Source organism: Talpa occidentalis, unplaced genomic scaffold (genome assembly GCF_014898055.3).
Source record: "Talpa occidentalis isolate TD23 unplaced genomic scaffold, MPIMG_talOcc4v2.1 talOcc4.8, whole genome shotgun sequence".
In the NCBI taxonomy this organism is placed as follows: domain Eukaryota; kingdom Metazoa; phylum Chordata; class Mammalia; order Eulipotyphla; family Talpidae; genus Talpa; species Talpa occidentalis.
Window position 1 is genome coordinate 105,325,988 of NW_023605194.1, and position 25,848 is coordinate 105,351,835.

The window sequence follows — 25,848 nt, forward strand, 5'->3', positions numbered from 1 at the left end:
GAAAAGACAAATAGTATGCATCCTTAGAACCTCCAAATAGTTGCTTCTTACTTAAAACTATAAAGAGCAAGAGAAACAAGGTGATGCAGCAAACACTTTTAATAAGAATCTGAAATTCACACCAGAGGCACATTCTGGGGAATGTAAAGGGACTATTACAAGTAGTAATTCTGCTGGAAGAATAAAATAAGGCTCTCTCAGAGTACAAATATACAGGAGGGAATGATTTAAAATAGGTTTATGCTTTACAATCATATTACATTGTATGAAGCACTGAAAACAGGCATATTAATTAAAAAGCCACCTACAAGGCATCTGAACATATATAACAAATCTTACAGTCCGAAGTCCGTGTACAACAGTAATTTTAAGTACGTCATTTCAACACAAAACAAACGAACAGATGAAAAGATACCACTCAGAATATTAACTTACGTCTATGACAAAAATCAAGAAAACTTCCATTTAAAAAGGTGTACATTACTGATAGAACCACACAGCAAACAGGCCAACCACATTAACACAAAACCAAAGGTGCTGAGCAGTTAAAACATACTGGCCTTTCCTAACCTCATTCTTCTTGGCCCATCACACTGTCCCAAGGTCCTTTTCACTCCCCCCGTGAAAAAATTCCTTTCTCTTTCTCATTTCACAAAAGAAGCCAAGAAAAACCTATCAGTAAACTCAAAAGTTCATTTTACCATAAATCTTAAACGTAGTTTAATACAAAGTAACCCAACACTTATACAGGGTGCTCCTTTCTAAGGAAGGAACTGACACATCAAACATTATCTGAAAGGGGTTTCTTTATGGATTATGTACATTGGTTGAATGAGAATTACTGTATCTGAGAAGGCACATATCTGTGATTTAAGGCTTAACCGGTAGTGTTACATATGGAAGTCAATGAAAGCTGCTTTAGGAATTCACGTCTATCAAAATGGAATTTACCCAAAAACTAGATTTCTAAGCACAGACTTTTACCCTAGAATCCATCAAGAATTTTTATTCCCACAACCACCTGTTACAAAAATTCTTTTAGGCAAGTTTCATTAAAAACCAAAAGAAACTGCTAACATAACCGCTGCCCAAGGACTGTGGGTGATGCAAGTTCATAAGCCTAAAAGTCTCACCAAAATGACAGTATGATTCCTGCATCTTAAAGAAAGAGTCTAAACAAAATGATAACGGTACAGATTCATTTTTAAAAAGACATCTGCCACAACGCCACAGACCAGTCATTCCCTTGAGCTGCTGCCTCGCGTGGATGCTGCAGGAACGCCATATAATTTTACTCTGCAAAATAGTTTCCTTTTAAGACAATACAAGAAAATGAATCTCTTAAAGATGTTTAATATATTCGTATATAAAATATCTGATGTTGATACAAATCATGTAAACCTCCCTTTGGAAAAGTTACAACTGGCCCCCATTTCCAGGACCAAAAACCTTGAATTTTTATCTTGTCAGTGCAAATCTGTATTCGATATTTCAAACTACAGAAATAGCCACCAACCCTCACAATACAAAAGGATTTCTTGAAAAAGGAAAATTATTGTGTTCAGATGATAGAAATTATGTCTACATTAAAACCACCCACCTTCCCCTCAAATTTAACAGCTCGATTGGTAAGGTATGAAAAAGAAATTAAAGCTCTTTGTGCAAGAATTACTATAATGGCGGTCACTCCTCTCTTTCCCAGACTTGGCTTAATTCTACGACGAGTGTTTAGAAATAGAACAACGTGACTTTCTTTTCCCCTCCCAGGCGTGATTTTACTGTTCTTCAAGCCAAGACGGGGCATCCGCTCCAGGAGTTTTCAATTTGATATGGAACTGTTTAAGTGTCTGTTCAAGCTGCTTCTGATTCCCAGCAAAGTAAGCAGCGATGGCGTTGTGGAACAGGACCAGCTGGTTGTGCAGGACTTTAACCTGTAAGCAGCAGAGCAACAGCCAAGGTTAGCAGCACACGGGATACCAGGTGATTTTACCTCAGGTCACAGTTAAGAGTGTGTCTCTCCTCAAGAAAATCTGTTTTAGTAATGACAAAGTATCTCACCATGACCAACTGTACGTTGGGGCTGTACATTGCAGGGTTGCTGGGGCTCTGATGACTTTCTGATCTGTGTAAGGGGAACTGATTATTGATGGCATTTAATTAAAAATGTCATTAAATCCCCACTCAAACCAAGTACACCCAAACTCAAACACTGAAGAGGGAAAACTATATATGTGACTACCACAAAATATATGCTATAGATCAAGCACAGACATCACTGAAGTGGAACTTTTTGTAAAACTATCCACTGTACATTTTCAAATACTGCATCACATTGCAAAGCATCAAACAAAAGGCAGCAAGTATTGTTCAGAATACCCATTAAAGTTCATATGACTGTTATTTTCAATTACTCCTAATGATACAAGAGCATGTTTAAATCAACACTACCTTTATGAATCATTCCTAAAGAAATGAGCAAAGCACCACAAAGATTTTATGAATAAAATTGCTTCCTGAGGTCTTATTTATAACTACAATGTTCAACCATAAAATAGAAATCTATTCTGATTCACCCATCCAATCCAATATTTGTTAATAATGAGCTTTGATAATTTTTAATGATTTTAAAATGTCTGAAATGTAACACTAAGTGAAAAAATAGGTTATAAGATCTTACATATGAGCTGATATCTTTATTCACACACAAAGACACAAGCACATTCTCAAGTCATTTCTTCCTCTATTTCTATACAGGAAATGACAAACTTTCTTAGATTGGTTATTTATTTTAGAGTATTTTCAAAATTAAGAGCATAAATCTAACATACGCTCCAAACCAGAAAGAAGTCTCCTGACTCACTCTTTGCGCTAATTCCCTGTCCCTCCTACTCACAGAGAGAACCACTTTAACATTTTATTAATGGAGCCTTTGAGATATCTTCCAGATATATATATATATATATATATATATACACATACATACACACACACATATATATATAATATTAAAAAACACATGGATTGTACCATATACACTTTCAGTAACTGGTTTTTACTTAAAATATCTTAGGTATCTTTTATTCCATTTTCTTATTCATTCAACAACTAGTTATTAAGTACATTCTATGTGTCAGACACTGTTCTAGATGTTGGAGATATAGGGAAAAAACACCATTCCTCATGAATTTATATTCTTAGTGGGTAGTGAAAGGTTGGAGGGAGGCCAGAAACAAGGTAAGTGCTCAGATTCCTGGGAATTAGTATCTCAAGCCTCGAGATGAAGCTGGGTTAACTCTCTAGCCACTCAAAACCTTTATGGCATCTGCTAATATACCTAAAAGCTGTTAAAAACAAAATGAATTTTTTCTCTCCCGCTGAACAAGATAAATCAGGGATACAGGGTAAGAGGCCAGACAACAGGAGACAATGAGAAGTAAAAAATGCCTGTACAAACTAAAAGAGGTACATCTTGAGTTTATCTAGCCACACATTTAACAAAAACCTTTGGTGCTGGTTTTCAACAGTGATATCAAAACATGTAACACTATGTATCAGGCACTGCATTAGGGACAGCAGAATACAGCCAGGCAGCACCACAATGTCTACGTCAGAAACATACACGATGGCGGTTCCCCAGAGTCTACACGCAGAGCCTAGATGTGCAGTGGGTCAGACAACGTAGGTTTGCGTATGACTTTTGCATAATGACGAAACCACCTAAAAATGCATTTCTCAGAAGATATCTCAGTTGTTAAGCAATGCATGAATGTTTGAAGATAAGCAAGGCAAGGGGTAGAGAAAATGATTAGTATGATAAGTGGTACTAAAATGACATTGGGTTAACTTAAAAAACAAGTAGTGGAGAATGGGATTTTTTAAAGTAAGGCTGTGTTAGAACATTGGCATCGAACTCTAACTTCCCTGCCCTCTGGTTCTGACAGATGGGGGGATATTTCGAAGCACAAAGTCCCAACCAAGAAGCCATTCGTAAGGGAACAGGATATTCATGAGAAAGGCAGGTTTCTAGAAGGCAATTTAAGAGGCGAGACTATTCTATACAGCGGACTGTTACAGCTCCACAGAATTCCCCTTCTCAACATCCACACTCTTGGGGCATCTTCCACAATGAAAATGAATCTGGCCACGTAACATGAGAAAATGAGCCCTGACAAGTAAGGCCTACCCTCTTGCGCTACTGTTGCCACCCTGTGAGGAGGCCCAGTTTGGCCACCTTTGCCTTCGAATGGAAGCCCAGTAAGGATCAGTTGGTCCAGCTGTGGCCACCCTGCGGCCTACCAGCTGAAAGTGAAACCAGAGGACCCCGCCTGCACAATCCATATAAAATGCATCATCATTGATCTAAGTCACTAAGTTCTGCCTGTTTTGTTATGCAGCAAAAGGTTAAATGGTAAACTACTAGAAACGTGAAGAATGCTGTTTCCTAGCAATGGAAAAGGATTTTAGGAGACACATTAAAAAGGAAGCAAATCAAAGCAGGGAAGAACAGGCTTGGAAAGAGGAAAGGATAAGCTGGGTGAGAAATAAAGGAAGTGAAGACAGACCTGTACCTGGGGAGGGCAGGACTCAGGGGTGGTGGTACATGAGAGAAATAAGAGAAAAAAGCTAGAGAATAGAGAGGCAAACTGCTACTAAGTAATCCCAAGATCAAACTGCACTTCTGGAGTAAATGTAACATATTGGGTTGTCGGGAAAGTCCTAACACATTTTTGCTTGAAAAACAGGAAAAAAATAGGTCATGACTTTTCCGACAACCCAGTATCTTTGAGAACTTTTACTTCCAATTTTTCTGGAAAGACCCAAAGAAGGTGCTCAGGACAGGTTCCAAGTTTTGTCACTTGGTATGCAGATTATTCCGAGCGAAGGTCAATGGACTTAGCGGGCACAAGACAAACCCACATCTCTCTCATACACAGTATTGCCCAGATTTAGGGTTATCTCCAGAAATAACCTTTCTAGCTGAGAAATCCATCTAGATGGCAGGGCAAACATATTTACAGAGCACCGGGTCCTTTCATCATGTGAGCTCCTGTCCCCTCTCCTTGAAGTTCCTATTCCATTCCTGGCTCAGGATATCTACCCTCATCCCCCTCATTGAAAATGGAATTCTAATTCTCTATGAAATTCCCAGTATGCATGTAATAAATGCCTGATGTTCTTCTGACTGCTTGATCTACTCAAGAAGAACCTAAAGGTGGAGGGGGGGAATTTCCCCTCTGCTCCTACCCTAACAAACTGCACCCCACATAGATTGACAAGGGTCACAGCCTCCTCAAATTTGTATTTGTTATTTGTCTAGGTCATTTGTAAAATACCCCCATTACTTGTACTGTGTTCCTTTATAAAAATATACCAGTAAGAGCTTTGAAATTATAAAAGTTAACATTTTTATTTGAAAATGGAACCAGAGCAGCCATTCCAAAGAACCTGCTTGTTCATCCTATTCCTTGAACTCCTGAACTGAGCCAAACTTCACTTGTTTTGAGAAACCAGCAAGCAAATAATGTTGGGGAAGTCATCTCCAGCACAAGCCGGGATGATTTTGGATAGGATCAGTAAGGAATTACATGTAGCCAAGAGTAGTCTAAGCTAATCAGCACTGTTAGAGAACTCTTTTTCAACCACTTATCTTAACTTCCTCTTTTTTTTTTTTTAAAAAAAGGAAGAGTGTTTTTTGTTTTTTTAAGATTTATTTATTTTTATGCATACAAGAACTGGGGTACAGGCCAGAGGTGAGGGGGGGGGGTGAGAGGATTCACCAGAGTGGGAAACAGAATAGGTGGACTGACTGAAGCACACTGCCAAGGGGAGCAGTGGGTGAGTCAGGAGAAGACCGCCATGTGGGTAGCTCTCTGGCTGGGGATCGAACTTGTGCTGTAGCGGCTGTGGACAGCTTCATAGGCTGCGTCCTAACACCCTGTGCCACCAGGGAGGCCCCAACTTCCTCTTTTCTTTCCATAAGAACCTCTACTTTTGTTCCTCCTCAGGCACTGTTCAGATTCCTACTCAAATCTGTGCTCCCTGAGTTGCAACTGCTTGATCCCAAATAACACACTGCCTCCTGAGTTTTGGGTTAAGTGATTCAGGAGGCCAGCAATGCCAACCTTAGCTGCACAGCTTCCCAGTTTTCCTTGTGATATCAGACACAGATTAATTCTTGCTTCACTGGCCAAACTCTTTATCTGTTTATCAGGGACATCATTACCAAACTGCATTTGTAGTATTGTCGTGAGGGTCAAATGAAATGAGATACTACATAGCAAATTCAATTAAAATACCTAAACTCATTCAGTTTTAGTGGAATCTAAGTTTACCTATTTGACAGTCAAATCTTCAAATTGCATTGACTTCAAGCACTGATTACCCTACCTAGTATGCCTTCAAAATCAAGATATAAATTTAAATAAGAATAGTAGGTTGGATTCTTAATCAAACCATCACTAAACTTAAAAAGAAGGAAGTTAAAATAAATTCCTAACATGAATATACTTTCTAAACTATATGAATTTGAAAACCTAGAATATTACTTAATTTTCCCTTTAAAAAGCAGCTGCAACACATTTTTAATTTTTTCAATCTTGGTAATAGGTGCTGTTAATATGTGTGCTTCAGTTTCAATAATACTTAAAAATATATTATTTGACTTGTTTATCAGGTTCACTTTACCAGGCTAGTTGGTCTTATAAAGCTCATTCTAGGAGATATTCTGGTTCCTCACGTAGAACAGATTAGAGGAAGAAAGTAAGGGTGTGAGAAAGGTCAAAACCTCCTTTTAGCAGAAGGGGCAAAAAGCCAAAATAATTGAGGAAATATTTCAGGGTCATTACACATTCTTAATTTACCTCAAAACTATGTTATCAGATCATGAGAAGTGATAACCACATACAATCAAAGAAACAGCCAAGTAATTCTGATAGAATATTCTCTGACATAGAATAGTGGGTAACACTAACTTTCGTGAAGCACTTGCTGTGTTAACAGATGATATGTCACCCCTTTCATCTACTCCATCCAGTCTTCCATTATCTCCACGTAACAGTTAAAATAACAGACCCAAAGTTGAGTGACTTGTCTACAATTAGACAGTCAGGAAGCAGATGGGTCAGGACTTGGGGAATTCAGGATGCCTTAAAGGGTTCATGTTCTTTCCCCCATTCTAATCTGCTTCTATTCAGAAGGCAATATACCTTTGGGAAGTCTTTAAACAAGTATGAAACAAACAAAAAAGGTATGGCAGAGCATTAATGGAAGGGTAGAAATATAGGATGATATGCTTTAACCTCCATTCTAATTTTGTTTCTGGCTCTGAAGCTGCATTTAAAAATACCCTCAGAACAAATATGTAAACACAGGGATTGGAGCAGACGAAAGAAACAGAAGTTAATTCTTTTAAGGTAATTAAGAATCATATAATGAACTTTCATATTATCTTTTTATAACACTTCAGAGCGGAAACAAATATCTACATTGAACTCTTTATTTATATATGTCCTAACTTAGAAAAAATTTAAATGGTTATGAGGATAAATACAACAGAAAAGCAGGGATTTTAAATGAGAGCAAAAAAAATTAAAATAAAAAGAGCAAAAGAACAGGTAACAATTCCAGGCAGAAATGGGATGACGAAAAATTTGACAAATTTTCAAAACCTAACATCAGAAACAATTACAGTAATTAAGAAATACACTAAATCATTGTGAACTCAGTTACAAGGAACTTTCACAAAGATCTGCAAAACAATGAGCAACACAGATCAGACATAAGCAAAACCGCTATAGCAACATCTGGTGAATGACCTAAAATACACTGCACAATACTTTACTTGTAAAAGGGCAAAACAAACTTCAACACTGACGACTAAGACAGAGAGACAAGCTGGCCTTTTAAATAGAAACTGATTAAGAGAAATTTACGAGCAGGACTAACAGACAATGCCAAGTGGATTATACTGAAAACTTTCTCCTACCTACACAGCATGTATCAATAGAAGATAAATACCATCTACAAAGCTAATAATTGAGAAACTCAGAGATAAACTTTAGGCATCAGAATCATAAAAGGCAATTTATACCAAATGAACTTTTTTCCCAAGTCAAATTAAGACTGTATATCTTCCTATTCAGTGACACTGAGTTCTGTTTTAAAGCAATTTCTAGTTAAACTGAAAGTTTTAGTTTAATATATGTATAATTGTTAAGCTTGTCAAAGTAATGATTGGTTCTCCAAATAATTCTATAAAATGAAGGCTTAGGTAAGTGGACAATAATATTGGGGCAACAAGTTGGCTTGCACATGTGAGGTAAAGCTGAAACAAAACCATTCTTTAGTAAGGTGGCCCCAACCATGAACAAGTATTCACTCCCTTCCTTACCCCTGTTAAAACAAGTAGGGTTATATGCTTTCTCTGCCCATCATTGCTGTTTTTCTATTAAGAAAGAAACCAGAAGAGTAACAAGCAGGGAAGTATATCTTTGCCTTTTTCTGGGTTTATAGAGTATAATTTTATTAGTTTGCAATAGTTTTGGCAATGCCTGTCATGTCAAAGCAACTTCTAGCAGAAAAAGAGAAGCATCATCAAAAATATGGGTGACGGTACTAGGCAAAGAATGAAGGAAGGAAAGACAAATACGAACTACAAGTGGGGGTAGAAGAACAGATTTTTTTTTTTTTAAAGACTTATTTATTTATTTATACAAGCACTGGGTATAGTCAGAAGCGCCGGAGGGTGAGAGAATTCACCAAAGCCAGAGCAGGGAACAGAACAGGCAGACTGACGAAGTACACTGCTGAGGGGAGCAGCAGGCATGGCAGGGACCCTTGCCGGTGGCCGGGGATCGAACTAGCGCTACAGAGGCTGCGGGCAGCTTCGCAGCCCAGCGCTCAACCGCTGTGCCACCAGGGAGGCCCAGAAGAACAGACTTTTTTCCTGACTCACTGGGATAGGTTTCAACAAATCACTGATGTGGCAGGCTTACAAAAAAGCATCTCATACAAGGGGGGAAAGGCAGCTCTGTTTTGTAAAGAAGATGACTAATGAAACATCATCTGTAAAAGCCAGTGCAGGTCAAAGACTGTGATGATGTCTTATGAATCCCACTGCATTGTTTTCTCCCATGTAGCAAAAATGTCTGCTGTGCCTTCTTCTGTGGTTTACAGTGCTAGCTTGCTCCTCTGTTTCCCCTTCTTTCAAGAGCTCCAGGTTTAGATGTGACCGACTTAGTTCTGTTGAAGGTCCTTTCCTATCTTCTCCTTTGCCATTTTTTTTTAAACTTTTTTTTTTCCTTTAAAGATTTATTTATTTATTTATACAAGCACTGGGTACAGTCAGAAGCATGGGACGGTGAGAGAATTCACCAGAGCCAGAGCGGGGAGCAGAGCAGGCAGAAGGACCGAAGTACACTGCTGAGGGGAGCAGCGGGCGGCAGGAGAGGTCTGCGAGCCATGTGGGACCCTCCTCCGGTGGCCGGGGAGCAGCTGGGGATCGAACCGGCGCTGCAGAGGCTGCGGGCAGCTTCGCAACCCAGCGCTCAACCGCTGCGCCACCAGGGAGGTCCTTCTCCTTTGCTATTTTAAGAACCTCACTTGGAAAAGCACCCTAACATCATACTGAGCTAAAAGCAGGGCTCTGGGGTCAAACAGATCTAGATTTGAATCCTAGTTTGGCTGTGACACTTTACAAGTTACTTAACCTCTCTGAACCTCAGCAGCAGCATTGGTAGACTGATGTGATATACATATGTATATACATATGTGATATACATACATAGACATACATATGTATATCTGTATACTTTATGATCATAGATAGACATACAAAATCCTTAGACAGAGCTACCTCTGTTTACAGGTTAAAGACTGGTGTTCATCAACTCATTTACTGAAGGAAGGGAAGGCTCTACAGATGCACCCATGGAACTTACCTCTAGGCATTCACAATACCGTGTGATATATGATTTAGTCGGAGAAAGCCCAGAGTACTACAGTGATATTTAAGGAAAGAAGAAACTTTCAAGTTGCTAGAGGAAACATTAAATGGCATATACCATTCAAATTAGCATCTGAGCTCCTACTCTTAATTTAGGTACAGAAATTAAAGTATTGGGTATTTCCTTTCATCAATGAGGTGAGAGATATAAAGATTGATTTCCAAAGAAGATGGAGACTGTCATTCACCAAACAGGTGAAGTCACGCGACAATGGGCTTCAGAGCACTTCCATAAAATCATAAGTCCGTCCACAGGTCTGTGCCTGTACTCATTTCTGTCCAGGACTCTGTACACTCAGGGGCAGAAAGATCCCAGGAATGACACAGAATGATTTAGGGAGTAGAAAAATGAGGACATTTCACCAATACTTTCCTTCCTTTATCCACTCTATAGTTATACATCCCTATTCCATCCCTGATCTCAAGAATTAGCTAAAAAATTAACTTTTTAAAAAAAAGATTAAGAACACAATCTCATAAGACATACCAAAATATGATAGCATATTTTAATAAAAATATACTAGACTCTCTGTCCTATTACCACAGGCATCGTCTTAAAGCCATACAACTACACATCACATGAGTACGTTTATTTCCTTCTAGGCTTTTTATTCCCTGTCCACGCCCCTTTCCACTGCCTCATCACTTTAGTTCACTGGATTTTTTTTTTTTTCTTTGAAAAGTTAAATTCATAAGATACATATAAAATAAACCGAATGCATTAGAGAAGAAATAATATATCGGGTAATATATTAGAAAAGAAACCCTAACATACAGGGATATTTTTGTATCATGATTATATATGAAACACACTGTCAATAAAAACAACAGTTTTTTCATTAACCTAAAGTTCAGAATGACTGTGATTTTTAAGACAAATTTTTCTGTTTTAATGAAGTAGCTGTATTAATAATCAAATATGCGTCCAGGGTAGATCCTGAGTTCAATTCATCTTTGTTTTGGTACCACTTAGCATCTTGTCAGTCTCTGACACACAATGACGGGGAAAAACCCTTATTTGATGGCTATAGCTAATTAACTGACATTACTGTAAAGAGCATATCTTTCTTAAAATATAAAAACATAATAAAATTAATGGGATCCTTTTTATTTATATCCTAACCTACTTTGACACTTTCAAAACATTCAGGGTCTTCTCCCCTCTAATATGTGAGGGGTCTTGAAAGGAGATTTACTACTCTCAAGTTATAGTTCTCTTAAGGGAAATAATTAATTTTAAATTATTTTCCCATGTTCTATGTGGCTGCGAGTCATATAAAGTTTTTTTTTTTTTTAAATGGGTTACTCAGATTGATTTCTCTATTTTTCCCTAAGTTTTGCTTCCTCTTTCCATGCTAATGGTACACTGCAGACAATAAAGGATTTCTGAGAGTGTATGCTTTGCCTTCCCTGCAGCAAACAGTGAGGTAACTGGGATTCACCCTCCCAGCCTATCCAAGCTGATCCTCATCCACTTCCTTCTCCCTCGCTTCCCCGCAGCAGAGCAGCACACCTCATGTTCTGTGAAAAGTGCAAACACACTGGCTAAATCACCGCGTTACATTCAACAGCAGTGCCAGGCTCCAGGAGGGCTGTGAAAGAAGGCACCAGACCTATTCTCACAAGTCAACAGGGCACCAGAAATGTCTATTTTCTTTCTCTTTACAAAAGTAGTCTTGTTTTCAGCCTGAGAAGGAAGAAAAGGTAAATAAACTGCCTTACGCCACAAAAGAGCTCCTTACATTATTTAAAGGTCTAGAAAAGGAGAAATATTTGTGAAAGAAGAAACATTAAAGAGAAATGACTGCCCTATCAGCTACGCAGTGCCGTGTTGTTCAGTAAACAAGGAAGAGAAAACAGAGGTTAATAAGGGTTGTTGAGGTTAAAGATAAACACAATATATCATGGCACGGGTAGACAGTACAGATTATACATAATGGAAGAGTTCACGTTTTTCCATTATGGATAAATGACAATGTAGATTTATCACTAAGTATTAATACACACGTATACACAGTAATGTGTCTATTTTACACAACTATTCCCTTTGTTTTACCAGAGAAGGAAGGCAGACTAAGTGTATGTAAACACCTATTTTCTAAAATATAGCTAAGAATCCATGTCACAATTCCTATGAAAATTTTTTTTTTAAGTTTTAAGAATGAAACAAAAACATTCTCACAATGTTTGACCACTAGAATTTATTAGGATTTTGGCCTTTACTCAACGACTATTTGCTTTTACTGTGTGCACTATTCTAGATGTTTGGTTACCTGGCCACTCATTTTAGAAGAGATATGTTACTATAGGAAGATACTCCAAAAGCCATGACATGAGAACAGAAAGCCAAATCAAAACAAAAAAAATACCCAACCCAGCTGAAAAAAATAAAGGCAATAACCTCAGGACATCACCAGATTACAAAGTAAAAATAGCACACTCACAGATGTTCTTCATAGTGTGTTTTTAAAACACACTCAATATACCATATTTAATAGGAAGAGTATATATTGTTAAATTAAAATTCAAGTGTTCAGTATGTCACCTGACAACAACCGCATATAACAGAGATATTAAAATACAAATTCAGCTGCAGTTTAACAAAAGAGTAAGAAACCCAGATTTGAGGTATTTCAAACTTCTAAGAAAGCAAACAGCAGTGACAGAAAGCTCTTAGACTGAAAGGTTTGCTTTTTCCTCCTTTTGTTAAAGCTATTAAAAATAAAAGGGTAAAAGTTGCTCAGTAACAAGAAAAGTTTTCTCATGGATCTCAGTTTTCATCCAAATTGTAGTTATGTGTTGCCTAAAATTATCTCTTTACAGTTTTGAAGATTTTAAAAAAAATTGATTTTGAAAAACCAAAGTTTTAAAATCGATTTTAGTTGAGACAGATGATTATGGAGTTCAAATTTAAATTCCGCTTTATGACAACTGTAGGAAGACAAAAAGTATCTTTAGGCTATCTAGGAACATAAAATCCTTGAGAAAAGGCAACAGTCTTTATAAAAAAATGTATAGTAATAAAGATTAAAAGGGGGAAGTGATGTGACAATGATAATGTTATTCTCAAAGCAATGACTTTTACACCTTAATCTCTAAAGGCCTGACCCTGTCCATCCAAACTCCTAATCCACACCATTAGCTTCCCATAAGTGAGTATTTTGTCGTCATCATAAGCTAAATACTGGTTAAATAGAAGAAATCCTCCCCCACTCAGCCCTAGCCTCTTTTTTAAGCCAAACTAGCTGCCTGCATTATTTCCCAAACCCTGTTATGCAGCCTTGAAATCGCTGTATTCTTTCTTCTGCTATCACAAGGATTCTAGTCCAGGCTCAAATCATTTCATTTGGCTATAAGGTTCCTTACTGGTTTGTGTGCTTCTACTTTCTTCTTTTAAATTACTGTGCCCGAAGGCTGTTGTAAAATCATTTTTTCTTCTGTTACTCCCAACTTTAACAATTCTTCAATGACAAAAAGAAAAAGTTGCATGTGAGAACCATCTGACTGACATTTAAGATTTGCAGAGATGACCTGGCTCTTGCTTCACTGCTCAGTGGGCACCTGCTTTGAGGGCATAATTCAATTGCTCAAGGCGCAGTACAGTCTGGCTACCAATGACGTTTCTGATTCTGTGTTCCTTTAAGGCACAGGAAGCTTAGCTCCACACTGATAGTGTACTTGTGAAACATACGTAGTCCTTGATTCTTATACACAGGCCATTCTCCCTGCCAAGCAGACTCTCCGCCTTTCAGGACACACTTTTGAACTGTCAAGGTTAGGCTGAAAATCTCACTTTTGTGGATCTTGAAGATTTCCATGCTACTTCTGAACTTGTTATCTGTGCCCATAATTTGCACATACTTCTTTGGATTGCTTAACAAATGAATAAACAAGTTATACCTGTTTTCTCCACAATAAAATTGTAATAAAGACTCATTACCCCCAATACCAGCAGCTATCGCTTAATAAATTCTTAAGTTGTTGTCAAAGCATTTACTGGGAGCTTTATACATTATTACTATTACTCAAAAGCAACCATATGAAGTAGATATATCTATTTCCTTTGAACAGAAGTTAGGGTCACAGAGATTAAATAAGTTTTGTCAAATCAAAAATTTTAAAGATTTAGAAGTTGGGCTATCCGATATGACAGACACTAGTCATAAGTGGCTACTGAAGTTTTAATTAAAATAAGCTTTCAACAATATTTAAGTGTTGAATTAAAATAGAATCACTGCACTACTATTGTTTCAAGTGACCAATAGCCGTTCTTGGTAAGTGGCTACAGGAAAGCACGGACGGAGTATTTGCATCACGGCTTAAGTCCTACTGAATGGAGCCGCTCCAGTGCTCTGGCACGTGCAGTGCCTCAGGACCACTACCAGTGTATCTGAAATAGAGGCTTAATCTGTCTAGATAACAGCTATTTATTTACTGCTATGAGCAGAGAATACTACAGATACAAACATAAGCTGATTTCTCTATAAAAGTAACTAATACACTAATACACTATCAGATGAGTAAAACAAATCGACTCATGTAGAAAATGTGATGATTAAAATTATCTACTGATACTAATGCTGAGAATGTAAGCTAAAGAGGACAGGGATTTTGTTTCTTTGACTTTGCTGTATCCCCATGTGTACTGCTAAAAACACGTAATTCTATTTCTCTCTCTTTAGGGTGACAAAGGTAAAGAATACATTTACCTTATTTTCTTCCAGAAATTTCAATTTTATGGAGACATCATTGCGCATTTTATCATATTTTTCCTTATGTGTCTGGAACAAATGCTGTGACTGCTCGATCTTTGGCAAAGTGTTTGCGTCACGTGGTCCTAGATTTAGTTCTTCCAAATCAGTGCGATAAGCATCATATTCAATTCTGGAAAGAGGAGAGAAGGTAAAGTACACCACAGAAACAGTGAAACACATTCTCGGGGTGACTTGGAAATATACAACAGCCTCATACCATATGTTAACACACAATACTCATTCTTACGCTTTTTAAATCCTTTAAATCATGCATGTGTTGTTTTTTTAACTATTAGAGCTATTAACATAAGCTTGAGGGGTGTTGCTTCTTAATCTCATTAATTATTCCTCCCAAAATATAGTATTAACTGATAAAGTTAAGAACCAATTTAAAACCATGGTGTCAAAACCTAATGCCAACAAGATCAAGGGTAGCGATCAACCCCCCAGGCAAACTGGCTACTGCTGGTGAAGCAACACTAGGCTTTAGAATGACATAATTTGACTGGTAAAAGGAAGTCACAATGGGGGAGCTGAAGTGTTGTCTAGGTCAGCAACACACAACAGAAATATAATGCAAGTCACATCAGCAAGTTAAACTTTTCTAATAGGCACATGAAAGCCAAAAAAACTAATTTCTCCCGCTTTGGTAATAACACTTTATTTTATCCAACACATCTAAAATACTAACACTGTAACATGTAATCAATGTAAACAAATTGCTCATGAGCTACAATTTACTTCCTTTGGACCTAGCAGTGAGTCTATGAAATCCAATGTGTATCTTACACTTCCATCACAATTCAGAATAGCCATATTTTAAGTGTTCAACAGACACATATGGCTAGTGGCTACCATAAGAGACACAGCAGCTCTGGATGGATTTCTGTAACATTAGTATTACAATGTGAGAAGGGCATCTATTATAGAGCGTTTACCAACTGTGTGTTCCTTGCAATGCCTCTTTTTAAAATTCTTCCACCACCATTAACTGAAATAGTGAACTCCGTAGCTCCTTATACAACTTCTATCACCACCCCTGTGTGTGACAACACTATCTTGCTTATTAGACAGTGATTTATCCAACAAGAAGCAAAGTGACCTCTGATTTAGTCAAAACAAACATCACTAAGCTCTAAAACTATAGGTCTTTATTCAAGTATCTGTAGAGCAATTCAAGTCTCCTGTTCTGGGAACTGAGAATATTTTAAACCCTATTAACATAAACTATATTGTATATATGGTTCAACAACAAATACATCAAGTCCCTCACACCACGCCTAACTTACTAACAACTTATACTAATTTAACTAACTTGATCTTTTCAGGTTCAAAAGAAGATAATTCATTCTCTGATAAATTCATTCACTTAACAAATACTCAGTGAACACCCTCTATGTTCCAGGCATGCGCCAGAAGAACAGATAAAGTTTATCCTCAAGAAGCTTACAGTCTAGAGGAAGTCTTAGAAACTACAACAAAATGAGAAAATGTAATCAAAATGAGAGGGGGGGAGATAAGGTATAGCGAGAATCAGGAGGAAGAATTAAATTTTAAAGGATGTTTACACTTACTAGGTGAAGTGGGACAGGGAAATTGATAAAACATTCCAAGAAGAGAACGGTATGGACAAAGGCATAGATTTGTTAAGATATCAAGACACATGTGGGTAGTAATTTAGATGGTAGAACTTAAAGTTAGAGCACAGTTAACAGAGGAATTGAAGTCAGAAAGGAAGGCAGGACTGAGATTAAACCAGAGACTGAATGGCCATGCTAAAGGTATCAGGTTGAATGCAGCAGGACAAGTGATAGGAAGCCATGGAAGAACACTATATAAAAAAATGACAAGATTCTATTTATTTAGCATAGAAAGACGACACTAGCGGTAGTGTAAGGAAATGAAGATGGACTGGAGTATAAAATTAAGCAATCAGAAGCAGGGAAACCTATTAGAAAATTTATGTGCAAAAGAGAACTCAGTAAACCAGTACAATGGCAGATGTAAGACTAAGGAGGCAGCACTGACTTGGTAATGGTAGCAAGCGAGTTCAATCCCATGGGTTTTGTAGCCAAACGGAATGACCACTCTGTCCTTCACCGGCTCTGATGCTTGAGCTAATTCTTTATCTCTTTCCACTTTAGTTTTTCATCCATAAATAGGTATAAATAATCCCCAAAACTTCATATATATCAATAGTTAGGATACATGGTAACAAATGGCATCTTTACAGTGCTTATTATTATGGCCAATCAAAAGAGGGCTAGCTACTAGCAGACAATAAGAAATTAAACACAGTAAGAAATGAAAGAGGAAAAAGTGAAACAAAAAAATAGCAGTAATGTGGTGATTTAATATGAAGACAAATATATTTCCATAGCCTTTGGGCACATTTCTATACAAGAGGGATTAATTTCAACATAATCAGTTTTATTTTTTATTTTTAAAAAAGATTATTTATTTATACAAGCACTGGGTACAGTCAGAAGCTTGGGAGGGTGAGAGAATTCACCAGAGCCAGAGCGGGGAGCAGAACAGGCAGACTGACGAAGTACACTGCTGAGGGGAGCAGCAGGTGCGGCAGGAGAGGTCTGTCGCGCCATGTGGGACCCTTGCCGCTGGCCGGGGATCAAACCAGCACTGCAGAGGTTGCGGGCAGCTTCGGAGCCCAGCGCTCAACCACTGCACCACTGGGGAGGCCCAATCAAAGTTTTAATACAGACTACACATCCCTTAATTTTTACATTTAGAGTTTGCAGATGGTATCAAAGTAAAACTTCCCATAAGAGTTTCTATAATAGTGCTCATTACCACCAGGAAGAAAAGTACACTGAGTTTTCAAAATGCCATTCAGAACTGAGTCCATGTTGATAAAGTTAGTGACAGCTGACTACATTATGGCTTATGTAGAACTCCCAAAGAACAGGTGTCCGCATCTGAAAAGTGTTGACCACAACTGACTCCCTTGTTTGGTGCTGCTGTAGAGAAGTGCTGAATGAGCTGTTTTAAAATTTTCTATACATGAAGCACTGGAGGGCTAGGAAATACTTGGACACAATGCATAATAAGGAGCATTAAAAGGCCACCCGGACATTTGCCTAAATTGCCACTTTTTTGTGCTGATCAAATGGATGACCTCTGCCCTAAGGGTCAGTAAATTCTGATTTTGACAAAGAAGAAAGGTCAGCTACCCAAGAACTTTTAATCAGGGATACTTTTTGAATGTTATGCCTGAGAAGGTAATGTTTAGCAAACCTATCCGTTGCAGAAGTCCAGATCTTATATAACACTGTACTTTAAGTCAGATTTATAATTATAAGATGTGAAGTTATTTTTTTATAATTGGATGTGAAAATACGAGATTAACCCAATTTAAGTTTAAGGTCTACTGATCAAAAGCAGCAGGTTGGAAGCCCATGGGTTTCCCTCATGGCTCTAAAATTGGCTCCACGTGATAATCCATTAAGCCTCTAGAGGCATATTTTTCTCTCTTACAAATTAAATATAAAAGTTTTTGTGGGTGAAGAATGGTCTAACAAATCTGTTTTTGTTTGATACAGGTTAATTTTTTTTTTTTTTTTTTTGTGGGACCCTCGCTGGTGGCTGGGGAACCAACCGGCGCTACAGAGCTGTGGGCAGCCTCGCAGCCCAGCGCTCATCTGCTGTGCCACCAGGGGAGGCCCCAGGTTAATATTTTTAAAAGGTAGTAAGAAAAAGGTGAAAGAGAAAAGATAATACATGACTGAAATAAATTTTATATTTTAAAATATCTTTGACTAAAATACATGCCAAAATATGTTTTAGTAACTAAAATGTATTTTGGGATAGGCAGACAATTACAAAATAGAGAAACAGAAACTAAATTCATGTAGTTTTTAACTGAAATGTGATAGAGGGTAATTTCAGAACAAAAGAATTTTCATCTTTAAAAATTTCATATATATTAATCTGAAAGGGGGGGGGGAAATATAACACACTGAAAGACCAGAATATAAGAATGCTTAAAATGATTAAGGAGATAAAGGGAAAATATTCATTATGAGCAAATCAGGACATTATGAATAAGGAACAGAGAGCTCTGGAAAAGAACCAAATAAAATTTATAGAATGAAAAATACACATAATATACCCTTTAACGTCCACAAACGGATTTTTCACAAAAGGGTTTAAATGGAAACCAGAAAACAATTACTGATGATGTGGTAAGGGTTTTTATTTTATTTTATTGATAATTTCTTCTGTTTACTTTTTTCTACCTTCTAATTTTAATACCATATCAGTAAATAACTAAAAAATAAAGTAAAAATCCAAATCCAAATCCTAAGGAAGATACACAGTCCCATTTCCATCCTTCTCCTACCATACAACCGCGGCTACTTGTCTTGGTCATGTAAGAGTCTCAAATGTTAATGCTAACCTGAAAATTACAGACGCAGCATAGGGCAGAAGTATCTCTTCTCGTAAAAGATCAAAAGCTAGCTTTGGAAGTGATTTGGGCTTTTACTTATGCAAGGCATAAAGAAATATATACTTAAGAACAAGAACTCGATTGCAAAAAGATGAGATGAGTTTAGAGTTTTCATAGGCATTTCTCACATCATTAAACTAGGGCAACAGGCCAAAAAGAGTAAAGTTATACTTCTAAAAGGTAAAGTTTATACTTATCTTTAAATATGCTATAAAAAAGCATAACAGAAAATAAGGAGTCCAAGTGTTCAGAGGGAAAAACCCAAAGGAAATTAAAAATGAATGAGGAAAAAATTGGGCCTGAAATCAAAAGTTGAAAATGATGGGTCTGCTACTTTTTAAACATGTATAAGTATTTATTAAATATGTACTTTATTTACCTAACAGGATGGTTATAAGACAGAGAAATTGTGCTCTGTGAGTGTGCATAAAATGTATGAAAACACTGCATTATAAACAGTTATGAAAATACAAGGCAAATAATGTATATAAAAGGTAAAATTGAGATAACTTGAAGGCTGATTATAATTTGGATAAATGGACGATCAGGAAGTTGGTATTCGCAACATAAACAAAATCATGGATGTAGAACTGAGTTTATACCTTCAGAGAAATTGAAACTATGAGTCTAGCTGTTGCAGAAGCAGTATAACTGCTTACACTGGGAAACAGTAACTAAGGAAAAAAGGTAAAACTTTAGACTAGATTATCAAGGTCATCTAGTATCTACCTGGTAGAATACTAAGTACCATTTCTTTAAAGAAAGTTGGAGCTGGGAGACCCTCTACCTCCTGTTCCCTGGAAGGCAAGGTTTAAGCCCACAATCAGTGCTCAATCAGGTAAACTCATGTAGTGGCAGTATCATCAAGTACCAGAGTTACCTGGGGTCCCCATTAGAATTTTCTGAGACATTATCTGGCTTTGGTTTTTGTCTGCTCTAGAATCTATTCTTATGCCTCTGTGTTAGTTCTGTGGGCTATCCCATAATCTTTTAATAGATTCTTTTTTCTACCCATATTGATCAGAGTTGGGTTTTTGCTTGCAACCAAAACCCTTAACTAAGTGAGTTACTGTCTGTAGAACAATACAGTGAAAATGTATACCTACCTGGCACTTTCATACTGTTTCACAGTCATTAGTGTATCTTCAATGGTTTTATTCACCAAAGTGTTCACACTAGCGATGAAAAAATTAATGGCCCCAAGAAGAGTTTCTCCATTTTTAGCCAGCAGCTTCTGGGTGTCTGCATTATAGCCAAATTCTTCCTAAAACAAAGAAGTCACCTGAACTTATCTTGTAATAAATTAGTAAAAGAGACTAAAAAAATTCTCAAACATACCACTTTCAATCTTTAAATAAATAGGAATCTGAATCACAACTAGATGTACAGTTAATGAAAAAAGTTTAGTAGGCTAAAATTGTCATTAGCACAAATATATACAGAAAATCAAATAATTTTAAAAGGTTGAACTGCTCTGTACTATAAACTTGGTCTCTATTATACTGTAAGCACAGCTGTTAGGAAGAAAAATATAGCAGATTATTAATCAGTGAAACTATAACTTTCACAACCAAATTAGGTAACAATTGGCTAAAACTTTCAGACATAAAACAAATGGCAATTTTTGGTGTTTTGATGGAATCTCTTCAAAGTATAAATATTAACAATACACATTTCTTTGTAAACTTAGTGACCAGCTGACAACCAAGTTCAAGTCTATCTAAGCACACAGCTGAGGAAGGATCACTCAACACCTGCTTTAGTTCATTCTCTCTGAATAAACTGAGTCTTAACTTCTCCAGCATTCTATGTCTCCTTCAGATATGGCAAGAACTCACTCTGAACTTTCAGCAATGAAAGCTTTTTGTTCACGTTTGAATAGTTAACTATCAGGAACATATATGATCAAATAAAACATTTGTAAGATGTGTCATTAAATATGAGTTCTGGGCCTCCCTGGTGGCATAGCGGGTTGAGCGCAGCGCTGTGAGGCTGTCCATAGCCTCTACCTCCCGGATTCGATTCCTGGCCAGCCAGGGAGCTACCCACATGGTGCAGCAGACCTCTCCTGTCTTGCCCACTGCTCCCCTCAGCAGTGCATTTCAGTCAGTCAGCCTGTTCTGCTCCCCGCTGTCGCTGGTGAATTCTCTCATCCTCTCGTGCCTCTTAACTGTACCCCAGTTCTTGTACAAATAAACCTTTAAAAAAATGTGTTCTGAGGTTTGTTATAAAACATTATTTAATTATAGTTGAAAGAAATTTAATGTTAAATTAACTAGAACCTTAGGAAAATACATATTTAATGCTAGTGCTATACCTGCAATTAAATCTCTAAGTGTAAAATACTCAATAATTCAATAAATATCAGAAGTAAAATCATCTTTATTATGCTAAAAGCATTTTCCATTTAAGAGAGGTTCATATAACTACTCCGGACTCCATTTTCAAAATTTTAGACCCTGATTGGCAAATATTGGCAGAGTTTAGGATCTCATAAATGGAATATCAAGCAGTGTATGTAAAAACTAAATGAAGGCAGGATCATTAAAGATATCTGGCACCAAGTTTTTATAATCTAAGTTACATGCCAAAGACTACAGAAATGTTAGTGGAAACAGAAAAAACACAGAAGGAAGAACATCTTAAAGCTTTTAGAAAAAGTTCATATAACACATACTACTTTCGTATCATTAAGAGATAAAGGTAAAATAAGTCAACACAAAGAAGATAAATAGGAAAGTTGAAATGGATATAAATATTTTAGTTCATAAAAAGAAAACCTTTTCTACTCACTGTATTAACCAAGTATATATCATTACATCGCATCCCTGTAACACTGCTCATTTCTAAGAGTTCAGAATATCCACAATTCCATTATTTTTTTTAACATTTAATTATTTAGCATACAAGAGCTGGGGTACAGGCCAGAGATGCAGGGGGGTGAGAGGATTCACCAGAGACAGAGCGGGGAACAAAACAGGCACACCAACTGAAACACACTGCTTAGGGGAGCAGCAGGCGAGACAGGAGAGGTCTGCCTCGCCATGTTTCTCTCTGGCCGGCTGGGGATTGAACTCAGAGGCTGTGGGTTGCTTCATAGTGCGGTGCTTAACCCCTTGCGCCACCAGGGAGGCCCAAAATTCCATTATTATTAACTTTGCAAATGTCAACCACAGGGAGATCTATACAATTTACAGGGCTGCTCATTTGCTAAAAACAAAGAAATAAAAATCTACAGTAAGATGAAATAGTAGCAGACTGAGAAATAGCATAACTTGGAAGCCTACATTAACAAATGAGAAAAACAGGTCTAAATTCAAAGCAGAAAGGAGTATGCTGACACTGCTCTGCTGTTTCATGAATGTAAATCTCACCTACAACTCTGAAGAAAATGTGTACAAGGGCTTCCCCGGTGGTGCAGCGGTTGAGCGCTGGGTTGCGAAGCTGCCCGCAGCCTCTGCAGCGACGGTTCAATCCCGGGCTGCTCCCCGGCCACCGGAGGAGGGTCCCACATGGCGCGCAGACCTCTCCTGCTGCCTGCTGCTCCCCTCAGCAGTGCACCTCGGTCCTTCTGCCTGTTCTGCTCCCCGCTCTGGCTCTGGTGAATTCTCTCACCCTCCCGCGCTTCTGACTGTACCCAGTGCTTGTATAAATAATAAATAAATAAATAAATCTTAAAAAAAATAAAAGAAAAAGAAAATGTGTACAAAATTTAAGCTCTTGATGTATAATCTGAAAACTGACAAGAATGAAAAGCCTTTTACTATAAATGTAAGAGATAATAGTGAAAGATAAAACACAATTGAACACTAGAAAGAAATGAACATACATATGTCTGTGCATGAACTGCAAATAAATATGTAATTAAATATGCTTTTTTAATGCTGAAAAGAAGACAAAACATGACCCCTAAACTTGACTTAGTTGATAAATAATTTCAGTATTCTCTGTTGGATAGGGGCATTTATGCATTATTATCAACTGCCTTAGCAATTACAAATAAACCAAACATAAAATAATTAAAGAATATGTACATCAAGAACTGGGTTGGGCCTCCCCTGGTGGCTCAGCGGTTGAGCGCTGGGCTACGAAGCTGCCCGCAGCCTCTGCAGTGCCGGTTCGATCCCCGCCACTGGCGAGGGTCCCACATGGTGCACAGACCTCTCCTGCCACACCCGCTGCTCCCCTCAGCAGTGTATTTCGTCGGTCTGCCTGTTCTGCTCTCCGCTCTGTCTCTGGTGAATTCTCTCACCCTCACAACTTCTGACTGTACCCAGTGCTTGTATAAATAAATGAATGAATAAATAAACAAACAAATAAATGAATAAATACATAAATCTTTAAAAAAAAAAAGAACTGGGCTTTAGTCATAATTGTCACAGAACAAGGAAGGCCAATACGGTTCCCTGATTGAAAAATTTGCTTGCTCTATAAAGAGAGGACCAAGTTTCAAAACACTCAATTTTTTTTTCTTCCTAGCAGCTCCTCCATTATTGGCAATATTTACCAGATATAAATTTACCAGACATAAATTTCCTGTTAAACTTTAGGGGACAAATAATAGAAGCATCTGATGGATCTAAAAACATCAAGTTTTAGTAATGTAAATTGTTTCCTAATTAACAACAAATATTATTCTAAATAACTCAAGCAGTTAAAATCTAGAATCACAAGTACTAATTGATTAACCGTAATACAGAATGTATGAATTTTCCTAATCTTGATGGAGATATGACCTATACATTGGGAAAATACAAATCAATGAGGGGCCATGGTATAACTAGTAGCCACAAAGCATGTGATAAAATGGTCAAGGATAAAAGGTCTAGTTTGGGAATTCAAACCAGAATTCAAACTGTAAGTTTTTATCCTCAATTCTGCCACTGACTGGATTTGTGTGTTTCCTGAATATCTCAAAGTCTGTGGGTCTCAGCTTCATTATTGATAAAATATGACAGGGATTCATTAAAAGATCATTTTATATTCCTGACAGAAGACTGAGTTTTTGATTTTTATTTATGAATATTGGTTGTCTCTCTAGAATAAAGGAATTGGATTAATCTTGAAATTCTTCAACTCTCAGATGCCACACCACCATTAACACCATCAATGCCACTTCCTGCCAGGCCATGATAAGCCTCTCCCAGGGATTTTAGCCACTACAGCATACAGCGGGAGGCAGTGGACACCAGCTCTTCACCACTCTACAAACTTTCTCAAAAAGAATCAACAGGGGGCCTCCCCAGTGGTGCGGCAGGTTGAGCACAGCGCTGTGAAGCTGTCTGCAGCCTCTGCAGCACAATTCCAGCCGGCCAGGGAGATCCCCACATAGCGCAGCAGACCTCTCCTGTCTCGCCCGCTGCTCCCCTCAGCAGTGCTTTCAGTCCGTCTGGCTGTTCTGCTCCCCGCTCTGTCTCTGGTGAATCCTCTCACCCTTCCATGCCTCTGGCCTATAGCCCAGTTCTTGTATAAAAATAAATAAATCTTAAAAAAAAATAAAAGAATCAACAGGCAAAGGAGAGGGTTATTTTGCAGGCTGGTGTGATTGATCCTGATTACAAGGGAAAACTGGATGGCTACTCTACAATGGAGGTAAGGAAGTACAGGCCACCCCTCAGGGCATAGTACTACCATGTACTGTGATTAAGGGCAATGTATAACTTCAACAGTCCATTACAGCCAGGACTACTGATGGCCTAGACCTTTAGGAACAAAAATTGAGTTATCCACCAGGCAAAGACGCATGGCAGGTTAATTGCATATTCCATGCAATATGGAATGAACAGTGGAAGACAATTACAAATACCAGCTATGATCACACAACCATTTGTAGAAATGAGCACTATAAATGTTAAGCATTTCTTCTTTATCCTTATTTTGTTATGAATGTGTGTCTGTATAAAGCAAATATTTTTGTTTTTTTCTTCCTTGTATCCCTTTGTAATATATTAACTTTATATTATAATTTTTAGGTATTATTAATTTTACATCATAGTATTTAAGTTCTAGGGTATCAAGAAAGAAAGTGAAGTCAATCAAAAAGTCAATCTATGCAGGGTAGTTATATCATGTTAGGGAGAAGTATATACTGACTTTATCTGGAGGTTAAGTATGGTTTAAGGAGATGTGTATAGTGCTAAGCTGGCAAAGAGTTGACTGTGATGGTTAACTTAATGTGTCCACATGACTAGATGATGCTGTCCAGTTGGTCAAACACCATAAAAACCACTATGAAGGTATAGATTTTGCTGATGTGATTAAATTTTGCAGATAAATATTGCAGATGTTTAAAAATTGACTTCAACATGCTTATTCTCCACAATGTGGGTGGGCCTCATCCAATCAGCTGTAGGTCTTAATAAAACAAAGACTGACCTCCCTGAGCAAGAAGGGCTCAAAATGCAATTCTCCGTGGGGCCTGATCTCTGTCTGGCCCGCCTGAGGTTTTGGATGTACTGATGCTACACAACTAAGTGGGCTAATTTCTTAAAATCAATGTTTATGTATCTACACATCCTGTTGGTTCTGTTTCTCTAGAGAATCCTGACCCATAAAATGCCATTTTCTTTCTATTCTGAAAAATACATGGCTATTCACTGAGTCTTGAATTTAAGAAAATTCAT

General features: G+C 37.6%; 1 protein-coding gene across 7 annotated transcripts in view; it reads right to left on the minus strand.

Moving 5' to 3' along the window:
* Positions 1-1,321: 1,321 nt before the first annotated feature.
* The window catches only part of ARFIP1 (ADP ribosylation factor interacting protein 1), a 73,363-nt gene continuing 48,836 nt past the window's right edge, over positions 1,322-25,848 (minus strand). For all 7 annotated transcript variants that reach the window (XM_037497796.2, XM_037497794.2, XM_037497797.2 and 4 more), the window contains 3 exons: positions 20,332-20,489; positions 14,713-14,887; positions 1,322-1,931 (listed from right to left, as the gene is read on the minus strand). In XM_037497796.2, coding sequence (XP_037353693.1) covers positions 1,776-1,931; positions 14,713-14,887; positions 20,332-20,489 — 489 coding nt within the window. In that variant the 3' untranslated portion in view covers positions 1,322-1,775. The remainder of the gene's footprint in view (positions 1,932-14,712; positions 14,888-20,331; positions 20,490-25,848) is intronic.